The 11940-nt window shown below is 31.4% G+C and overlaps 1 protein-coding gene across 1 annotated transcript; it reads right to left on the reverse strand.

Annotated features, from left to right (window-relative positions):
- On the reverse strand, positions 4739 to 11132 carry LOC109325824 (ribosome-binding ATPase YchF). The gene is made up of 12 exons (XM_019558402.1): positions 11047 to 11132; positions 10738 to 11003; positions 8714 to 8902; positions 8539 to 8592; positions 8212 to 8322; positions 7849 to 7911; positions 7507 to 7761; positions 7144 to 7290; positions 6216 to 6243; positions 5847 to 5917; positions 5417 to 5476; positions 4739 to 5136 (listed from the first exon to the last, which is right to left on the reverse strand). Exons 2-12 carry the CDS (start codon positions 10963 to 10965, stop codon positions 5068 to 5070), a joined length of 1275 nt encoding a protein of 424 aa, XP_019413947.1. The 5' UTR covers positions 10966 to 11003; positions 11047 to 11132; the 3' UTR covers positions 4739 to 5067.

Genomic DNA, 11940 nt, shown 5'->3' on the forward strand with positions numbered 1-11940 from the left:
ACATTATGAACGCATCTTCCAAAGTTCTATAGCTCATGAAATCATACTAAATTTAAAGCTACAAAGTTGTATATCAATTTTACCTACACAAGGGCAATCAGAATAGTATGCAATTTCTTCTTCTTCTAGAATGGTAGAAATACATTAATTCATGATAAAGAATCATACAACAAAGAGGAAAAGGTAGCTGAATTTAAATACAGTAAAGCTATGCACCTAAGCCAAATATCTAGTCCAACAATTTCATTGCATCAATCATGCATGTGGCCCTTGAAAACCCAAGTAGTTAGAACATAAATCAGCTATGCAATTAGAGAACCATTAAATGCACCATAGAAATGAAGTTATTATAATGAAGGAAACAAAAAAGGACTTTCAGCCATTACATTTTACATGCTACAGCCACAACCCAACATAATTGCATTAGGCTTCAGCAATCTGCACTTAGAAAATCTTAAAACACATAGAACTCAGACAATTCCTCCAAAGACTCAGAACTAAACTTAGGATCTGCATTTTCTAGCATCCACAAAAGATGATCAAAGAGTACCACCTCACAGTTTACAACCAAAATATTTTCATTATCACTGTCTTTTTGCTTTGACTTGTTGATTAGAGCATTCATAAGAGGATGATTCAGAAACTTGGTGCTAATCACATACCTTTTTCTTGTGCTTCCAACAAGTATAGTTTCAAAGTTTTCATCTTCTTTCATATCATGTCCTGCCCAAAAGTTTTCCTTAGTAGATTTGGACCTTAAGCTAGTATATGATGAAGATCTTCCTAGTTGCCTTGACAAGCTCTTGCACTTTCTGAGTATTAGATTGATCTTTTTCATTGTTTTGATAGAGAGTGGGTTAATTAGGAAGAATCAATGAATGAACAAAAAGAAAGAGGGGCATAGAGGCTTAAGACATACTCACAAAAAATGTATGGTACTTTAAAAGAGAGTGTGATAGATAGGTTGGTGCATAGTCATTGTTTTCCGGTGCTAGAAGTGTGGGGTCAATTTGCAACCAAACATGTTTAGTGACATAAACAAGTCATCTTTAATCTTTTAGTTAATAAATTGAGGATGTTGTAGTTTAACTTATAAGTATTATAGACGTATTTTTATAAACAAAGTTTTTTTTTTCTTCTTATTTTAAGAGGATAGAGAGAGAGCACAAGTATCAAAATTTGAACTCAAGTACTTATACTTAATATCTCGTAACTCTACCAACTGAGCTAATCCTTTGAGACTGAAACACTTATACGTCTCGTAACTTGATCATATCCATAGTACATAGCCCATTGTTCCTAATTCTTTGAACTCATCTGTTTCTGGCCAAGGACTTGAGTCCCACTACCCATGCCCCTGCCCCTAAAAAAGGACGGGTTTAGCAAAATACAATGACCTCTTAAAATAAATAAAAACAAAGAACTTGTGTTAAAATTTAGTTCCTGGAGGGAAAGCAGTGAAAAGTTTGCTTGAATGAGTTCAAACACAAAATTTAGTCATTAAATTCCAGAATAATATTAATTCATTTCTATGTAAAATCTCAAAGATTCAGCTTAATCACTTGATTTTACCTACATACTGGAAAGTAATCTTCTATATGTGATGGAAACTATGTCGTTCATTTTGTATATGTAACTGCAATATCAGGGTTTCTTTTGGTATTTACAATTTGTTTTATATGATAGAGTTGTACACTGTGGACTTACGGGAGTTTAGTTTTGGAACGAAAATAAAATATTAGATAGTCATTTCATAAGTCTATTTCATGATTTTTAAACTTTTTATTTTCATTTCTTTTCCTCCAAAACACAACTCGCAAATTGACTCTAAGGTAACTTAGTCCTTTAGTGAAACTAAGATTTGGTTGATGTAGGTATAATCATTTATTAAGCTCAATGCTTAGCTTCATTTCTTCAATGCGCAAACTAGTAAGAGTTTAAGACCCTTGCATGACAAGGCTTACAAATTAAAGATAACATTTTAAGATAAGAAAAGCCACTATTCTGACATGTTTCTAAAAAGTACTTTACAAATATAGCATACTTCCTTGGTCGAAATATCATAAATGGTTTCATAAAAAAAGAAAGGGCTACTCAATTGAACAAAAATGTTCCATGAGGTTGATGTCCCACCAGAAATGGAACATAAACTAGGTGCTTCGTCTTATGTGGTTGATGCAGCACCCTACTATAAACTATTTGTCCCAAAAACATTTCACTTCGTTCCTTTCTGACATGAGGGCCTTTTTTGTACTAGTTGTAGTGTCAGTGCAATTCAATAATTGGTCAAGTTGCATTTAAAACTTACCCAAAGTAACACTAACACTAAATTTTGGCTAGTTCTGAATTCTACATCAAAACATTGCTGATTTAAGAATGGTTGTTTATTTCCGACATTCTTTACATAGAAGTTGTTTATTAAATTAGAAGCATAGGAAAGAGTTAATTCTACTGGAAATAAATCAGTTTAAATGTTTTGTGTTATGATGTGAGGCATCATTTTAATCAATGGAAACACAGCTTTCTGAAAAGTATGTATCTAGATACAATTATTTGAGACAATGTATATTCATCACTGTCTTACTTAAAATTTGATGCAACATTTGAATTCTTACTAGACTATACAAGCCGTATGTATATATGAATATGCACGATTAGATTTTATGATTTCATTATAGAATTATAAGACAGTTGGTTTCCATTCCACCATTATACTATTATAAAAATAATATATGCAAAAATTGCATAATCAGGTGGATGTGAATAGGAAAGGAATTCATGATGGAGAGCACTTATAATGCAGCACCCAAGGTTTTTCATATCCAAACATCATTACTTGTACATCAAAACATTAAATACCATATTATTGTCAAAGTTTTGGTGTGAAGACATTTCCCCTCACATGTTACGAGGGAGGCTGACATGGAATAGTTACTTGTTACCCATTCTACATACTGATATATATTAGACATTTTAATGAGTTATATCCTCTTTATTATTGGAGAGGTAAATGTTTCAAAAAGTAAAGAGAAATGTAACCTTTAATTACAAATCTATCATTTTGATTTCAATAAAATTACATTTTTCCTATTAAAAACAAACGAAAATATGTATTTGTCTCTCCATTAATGAAGAGAATATTTAGAAAGAAGGCAAATTATTGTCAAAAACAAAAATAATAAAATATATTCCGTTGTTATTTCTAACTACTTAAAATGAATAAGAGTTAAAAATATATGCACTTCAGTGTAAAGTTTTACATTGTTAATATATTATCTATTATTGATTTGTATTATTTTTGTTTGAGTCAATAATAGTTCACATATGAATAGTAAATGATTTGCTTAGAGTATAAAAAACATTTACACTATCGGTTATACATATTAAATTTAAAGAATAAACAATAAACTTTGGGTATATACATATTGTCTTGTTACATGCCGACAAGGTACTAATATTCCGTCTGTAATTAACTCTCAAACATTAGAAACATCATTCTCAAACCAATACATTTCAAAATTGGGCTTCTAAGAGATATTTTGCATTTTGTTTGAAACAGCTTAATGACAACTTCATCTATCTAGAAAATGACCCTAATGTCCATCTTCAGCCATCCAGTCTCCATCAAGAAAATGGGTGGCAACAACTTGTAAGTTAAGCTAAAATTAAGTATAATAATTATATATACATTCTTATGCACACAGTTACAAAAACATGACTATACCAGCCAATTTAACTGGAAAATCAATGACTCAATCTCTATACCTACCAATATGGTACGAGTGTATAACAATGATTATGCAATTAAACTGATTAAAATTAAAAAATACTCGTTATATCATATTTTACCATAGCAGTCAAAACCAATTTGAATATGAAAAAGAAAAATTATTTGAAAATAACTGAATGTCGATTCACACCTTTAACTTGATAGTTAATTGTAGCATAATTAGTCATTGGACAATTTTATTAATTGAATTATATGTTATAAATAATAATATTTATATTAATAAATGTATTATATTTATTATAACTAGTGTATCGACAAACACATTATATGATATTAGGTATTCAATTTTTATATATTTCATATTTTAGAATTAGAATGTATTTTTGTGTGTTTGATTTACGTTATATTATATTTTTTCATGTTTAATATAATGATTAATTTAATGTGAGATGTGTGGTTAATTAATGTATTGTGTGGTTGGTTATTTAGGATTATATGGTTTTCTCATAAAAATTAAATAATGTTAAGGGCAAAACAGGAAAGTGGAAATTACACTATGGTGAAAATTACATTTTACCCATGAGTCGCTATCATTAAGCAATAAAATACTGGATGGGTATTTAAGCTGGGTGGCACGCTCAGTGTATTCATGAGTCGAGAAGGTCGCATGTCAGGACTAAGATGTTACCGGTGGCACATTCAGTATATTCATAGGTCTGGAAGGTCCCATGTTGTTACAAGTATTCCCATAAGCTTAAGAGGATGATACTCCACATATAATTTCCTTACTTCACCAAGAAGAATATAGTTACTAAAGATTCAAACCTTGACTTAGTAACCAATAAGTAGAAAGCTGATATATCTCATTAACTTAATCATGAGGTGGGTCCTGCTATATTATAGTTTTCCCTTATTTCATGAAGAAGAAAGTACTTATCAAGATTTAAATTTAAAATTTATAGCCTTGTACAGGATAAACTTCACCAACTACAACTTCAGTCAATATGCTAAATCCAATGGCTTAAACTTATATAATAGGAAGCATTTTCATATATTATTACATCATAAGCTTTAATGAAAAATTGATGTATTACATATGAAAATTAAAAAAATCACTGAAACAAAATAATAATTCTCCAAACTATAAGCAGCAATTCTGACTTGTAGTCATAAATTATATTTGAACTTTTCCACTAACTCCCATGTGGGAGCATTTGTCACTAAACAAAACAATGCTTTCAAAACTATAACCATCAATTTGCTCTCAAAATTCCTTAACTGTAGTAAAAGTTATCTTTACTTCTCCATTGATTCCCATATGGGAGCAGTAGGTTCTGCTAAACATTGAATCTAAACAACATGACATCTCCTTCTTGTACAATGTATTCTTTACCCTCAGATCTCAACTGCAAACATGCTTAGATTAATTTAGAATAATGTTCCAAAAGAAATATCATTACTTGATTACAACAATGAATTAGGCCATATCGAAACACCGATTTAAATGAGAGCAAATTACTATTACTGAATCATAATAAACCAACAGCCTAATTTTGTGGTTGTGGGAATCAAACAGAACGAAATAACACATTAGATAAAGTGTTCACTAAAGAATGAAAAAAATGATATCAATGCATTTAAAAGAAAACATACTTTACTGTGAGGAAAATGAAACAAACAACTTACAATTCCTTTCTCTCGCGCTGAAGCAAGTGAACCAGCAGCAACAAAGTCATCATAAGCCACCTAATTTAAAATCGCATTTTTAATTAAGGTTAATTAATGCAAATGTAAAGCAACTTACTACTGTGCCAAGATTCAGCTTTTGATTGGTATCTAAATCATCAAACTAATATGAATGGAACTGCTAAGATTCAAGGCATGTTATATGAAAATGAATCTAAAAAAGAGACTGTTCTGCCACATTTTCAGATCTAAAATATAAAATTTGGATAAAAACTTAAACTACTCTTACTATTAAAATTTGTCTAAGTATATAGTCTATTGACCCACATGTAGAATATTGTATATATTTTTAATGTTTGCAGTACTTGCTATGCCAAGCAATATGCTTATATTATAAATAGTACTTCGAAATTACATCCTTGATGCTTACTGTCTCTGCTCGAATGAATCCCTTCTCGAAGTCAGAGTGAATAACTCCAGCAGCTTGAGGCGCAGTCATTCCTAGTACAACAGAGGCATAAAATTCAGAAGCGGAATCGAATCTACTTAGAACCTTAATATATTATTACTTCAGTTCAATCGTTCAATCTTTGGTTACTCCAAAACAAAACTGGATCATTACAGTTTCCAAAGTGGCTCAGGCATTATTTAAGAAAATGGGAAACAATATATTTTCATTGCCCATCCAAAGACCAAACAATTGAACATGATGTTCAGAAAAGGATGAAACTAAATCAAGATAATGTTATAAAGTTTTGCAATTTAAATAGGTCACGTCCAGAAAGAAAAAAAAACTAACCTGCAAGTATTGTCCAAGCCCTTGTCTCCTGTGTACACATTAGAAAAACAAAATCAGTTTGAAGATGAAATATGATATCTATTGGAAAACAAAGCTACCTTGGAAAGCAAGCAGAATCAAGATGGCATATATAACAGTTAATCGATTAACACTATAGTTAATCGATTAACTGGGTGGAAAATCAAGTGAAGCATTGGCTGAACAATTCTTGTAATTGATACGTTTTACACATTTAACACATGTTTAAATTGTTTTACAACATGTGCTTATTAGTTTGTTAGAGAGTTAGTTATGTTAGTTGCATTGCTTGCTTTACAAGGCATTGTATATAAACAATACTCTCTTGTATCATTTTTCATTCAATCAAAATATACATTCTATACACTCTTCTATTTTCCTATTAAAATCGTAATAATATGCAATCAAAACTTCGGAAAGTTATAATTTATGATAAATTTGGGGTTGCTCCTATTGTAGTAAGAATGATAGAATCACGCCTTAGGTGGTTTGGACATGTGCGCAAGAGACCGTTAGAAGCTCCGGTAAAGATAGTAGATCAAATGGAGGTTAGTCCAATTTCTAGAGACAAAAGGATGCCAAGAAAAACCATAGGTGAAACGATTAGGAAAGATTTAGAGATAAATGTTTTGTCAATGAACATGATTCATGATAGAGCATTATGGCGTCATTCGATTCATGTAGCCGAGCCCATCTAGTGAGAGTGTGAGACTAAGGTTTGGTTATTGTTGTTTGTTTGGTGAATATTTTTACAATTTAGGTTAAATTAACCACTAGAATAGTTATTCAAGTGATCCAAACTATTTACTAACCATCTTTGTAGTTTGAACTTTGTTAATTGTTTACTACCTTAGCCATGCTGACCAGGATATTCTAAATTAAAATTGAACTTTTCAAGCTTTCCTCTTACCTTTTCACCAGCTGTAAAATAAGTTCGAAGCCCCAAAAGGCCATAGGTTGCTCTGATCAGGTTCCCGAGACCACTTTCACTGACACCAAGAGATTTCAAATATTCTTGTCTTTCTTCAATTGGTAGTTCACTAAGCTCTGCCTCAACCTGCAATGACAAATAATCTCCTCTTACTAGACTCTCTGGTGAAGATAGAAAGAAAATCAATAACCGTTCTTTCAATCTTCAGATATTGCAATATAGATAAACAACAGGTCTAGCAAAAGCTGACATTACATAAATTCTACTGCGAAAAATCACATGCAAAGTTCACATAGCCCAAATGGTATTAAGAACTCAAAAGTTGCCTATCTAAATGCATACCTGCGCTGAAACTGTAACAATTCCTGACTGCAGCTGCGATGCAGCATCTGCGACTTCCTTGACATAATGATTGCTTGAAGGATCAGCTAGATCAGATTCAGCAACATTTGCCACATATGTAACAGGTTTCATGGTGAGCAAGTAGAGATGCTTAACAGCATCCCTTTCATAATCTGTTAAGGTCACAGATCGTGCAGGTTTTCCGTCCAAGAGTGCCCCACGAATCTTCTCCAATGCAGATTTTTCTGCCTCTTCCTAAAATAACAATTTTAAAATCAACTCAAGTAGTGTATTTCGACTGATAAGAACAAACAAGAAGTGATAGCATTTGAAAGCTATTACCTTAACTTTAGATTGTGAATCCTTCACCTTGCTTTTCTTTAATTTCTCTATTCTTTTTTCAATCTGCATTTCTTGGGAAAATGAATATCTTAGTTCTGTCAGTTGGTTTTGTCAAAGAAAACCATAGCAAGTGTGTGTTCATACAAGATAGACTTCCAAAAACTCAAAATCATTGATTGCAGCAAAGTGGAAGAAAATAATAAAAATATTTTCATTCAAAAAGAAAAAAGGAATGCAATTAAGACAAACACGATCAAATATTCAAGACATTAATGTGCCACCAAAATGATTTATAATGACAATAACAAATTCAAAGAAACCAAATGCAATAAAATTGTGTAGAATGATAACCAGTAAGCTGACCTGGTCCAAGTCTGTGAAAACAAGCTCCAAGTTGATAACATCAATATCAGACTTTGGATCAACTTTCCCATTCACGTGAATAATGTCATTGTCATCAAAACACCGTACAACCTAATTTAATAATCAACAGATCCATGACCATATAAAATCTGAAAAGGGGATGAAAACTACCCCACATTTAAACACAGATATAGCCCATTTTCCAAAATTCTGATTAGAAATATGTGCATAGCTTCTAAATTGAAATTTGAAAGGGAAGACACAGAACAAAAAAAATGATGTAATGATGCAAGATAGCAATGACAAGGAAAAATAATAGATAGACACCTGAAGTATAGAGTCCACCTCACGAATATGTTGCAAAAATTTATTACCAAGACCCTGTAAAAGAAAACCAACACATATGTAACTTTGTACAGAAAAAAATATACAAGGTTATAAGGAATAAGTTTGTTGAAACTTTGACTCCAAACTAAACAAGGAAAACAGATATTAAGAATACCTCGCCTTGACTAGCACCCTTGACAAGCCCAGCAATATCTACAAATTCTATGGATGCTGGAACTGTTCGTTGAGATTTAGTGAGTTCAGAAAGCACATTGAGACGATGATCTGGAACAGCAACGATTCCAACATTTGGCTCTATTGTACAAAAAGGAAAATTAGCAGCTTGAGCCTTTCCATTTTCGACCTAGACATCAAAGACCACTATATATTAAGATTTGATATGTTATTATAGTTTATAGCATTTGTAACAAGAGTTATATGCATACAAAAATCAATGCAACAATCATACAAAACAATGAAGTATTGAACATAAATTAAAGAAAGAAAAATCCTATACGGCATTTTGCTAGTCGGTGGATTATACAAAGACATATGAAGTTATTATAAGCTTAATGCAAATACTTATACAAAAAAATAATGAGGAAAATAATTTGAAAAGTAGCTATTCAAGGTTCATAGCTGCCGCAGCTTTTTCTTAGAGGAAATAGTATTTATAATAGAGTATACTGTATTTTTATAAGACATCCAAGTAAGTCACTGGGGCCAAAATCATAAATTCCACATCTGATAATGCTCTGCTTTTTGGCTGTTTAACTAACTTTGAAATAAAAGTCATCCCATCATGAGTAAGAACTCCTGTTGGGAAGCTAAAAAGGAAGACGTTCGGAAACTAACTTGCTTTTATATTCAACTTTTATTTGGAAGAATAGAGGCGGAAAGAATCGAACTCCTGGCCACTTAGTAATGAAGACAACGATGCCATGTGGAGAGCAAACTTTCCCCATGCCAAAATCTTAAGGTGTTAAGTGGATTTTATATCTCTAACATAAAAAGTCACAGGTAAGTTCACAAAATAAATAAATATAAAAAAAGTCCACTTTCACTAGCGGAATCTAACAGGGTAACACAGAGCTGAGCTGAAACTGATATAAAGGAGAGATTACTTAAATGATAAAAGCCATCTTCACTCTTGCTTTGCTAGTTATACAAATTGGAGGACATATTTCATGTATTCTACATTTCTATTCCATTCCTTTTTCATTATACCTATTACGATACTCTATGAAAGATGTTTGTATATTCATAAAATATAAATAAAAGGTAAAGTATATAATTATATATCAAATACAGAATTGCATTCAGAAACAGATTAGAAGTGAAGTATCTGGATCTTTTACCATTTCCATTTGGTATCTTGTATTTCTTCTTTAATTGAAGTTGTTCCATTCACAACCTATACTATAGTCTATGGTCATTAATCATATATTGCTTACTGCTTAGGCCATTTTCAAAATTTTCCAAGCCATCTTAACAATCTTCCAGGCTAATGCAGTCCTATTTATATTGCAGCAACAATCAATGGTTTGAATGTGCAAGACATACATATCTACTTTTCAAGTTTAGCATCGGCATTAACCAAAACACATAGCACAACTATTATCTTAAGAAGTGCTACATGCTAATCATTTGAGTCTTACAAACAAATCTCAACTCTACACCGAAAAACAAAGAGCACAGCCCCAAGGAACAATGAATCTATAACAAGCATTCCCTCTAAATCAAATAAAATCACGGTAAATCGTATCATTAGGCAACCAATCAAAAGGGTTACAGTACAGTGCACTACGGAAAGAGATTAAAGCAAAACTTTGCAACACAAAAACAGTCATTCAATTCTCATATTCATTGAAGTAACCTAACTTATGAGCTATACTCAAGTATACATAACATTATTTAGGGAACGTTTGGGTAACACCGTAATAAAATGAAGTTTTTAAAATTAAGTTAAAAAGAGCTTATAGAAGGTCATACACTAGTTTCATAAGTGCTCCATATGTTCTTTGAAACGCCCCCTTAAACCCCAAAAATTGCAAAAACAGGGAAAACTCATAGTAAGAGAAGAAAGACCCTTAAATTAAAAGAATACCCAGATGCTAAAAATAAGAGCTTTATTAGTTTGGTGTAATTATATACCAAAAACAAACATAGAGAGAAAGAATGAAAGAGAGGGAAGCTTACAACGGCATTGAAGAGAGTGGACTTGCCAACGTTGGGGAGGCCAACGATACCAGCTTTGAGGCTCATGCTTATCTTGGATGAAGAAGAAGAAGAAGAGAAGTTTCTGTGAATGGAATAAAGGGGAGAGTTTGAAGTGAAAAGAGTGTGTTTAGTGGAAAGGGTTGATTTCAAAGGATGGACCAAACTGGGAAATAGGTGAAGGTGATTGCAAGCTGCTCTTGTCGCCATTGTTGATGCTGCTGCTGGGAGTAAAGAACAGAGATAGATAGAGAGAGTGTGTGAATGTTCTGTGCAGTGTAAATGCAAGATGTTCAAGGGATGTGGATATGGCTTCTTATGTCGAACAGTTTTATGGTGGACCGATCCACTCTTTTTTTTATTGTTAATGATGAGAAATTTAATATCAATGGTTTAGAATATAAACAGCCAGATATGACAAAAACAGGTCGCCCAACTTATTTTATTCATGCCAGTAAATGTTCGTAAAATTTTAAGTGGGTAGGGCAAAACTTGTATTATCTTAACAAATAATATTTTATGTTTTGGTTGTTTTAAAACAGAGATTGTCCACAAACATTGTTAAATAATTTAAAAAGCAAAAAATTCCTAGGACAAAATAAAAGAAAAATTGAATAGAGTAGTTGAAGGAAAAAAATTATATTTTATATAATATTAAACAAATTATATTACAATTTTTTTAAATATTAAATTATATCACATCATAATTTTTTTATATTACATATAGTACCTGCATTGTCATCTATAGTATTAAATATATCATAAATATTTGCAATTACAAGGCTGAGAACTTTTTTTTTACTAAAATAAAGTTTTCTCGCTCTTGATTTTAGTTTTTTATATATGATTTTCATCTGACACATGTGAATATACAAATTGTGTGATTTTAGTTTTTATATGTGACTAGCAGGGTACCCATGCACTTGCACGGGTCGTTTCTTTGTTTATGCATAATAATCATGTATTGAAACATTATATTTTCCATTCATATATGTGCAATATTAACATTGATTTTTGAGTGTATATGTAGAATATTAACGATTATAAATGTGTTTGTATAAACATTTATTTGTTGAAAGTGTGATTATAAAAAATATTTGATTCTTAAATAACTCAATAAATAAACTTCAAATTGTATTGGATAATATCTAACCTCTATATTCTCTATATAAAATTATAAATATA

This window comes from Lupinus angustifolius, chromosome LG13 (assembly GCF_001865875.1).
Source record: "Lupinus angustifolius cultivar Tanjil chromosome LG13, LupAngTanjil_v1.0, whole genome shotgun sequence".
NCBI lineage: Eukaryota > Viridiplantae > Streptophyta > Magnoliopsida > Fabales > Fabaceae > Lupinus > Lupinus angustifolius.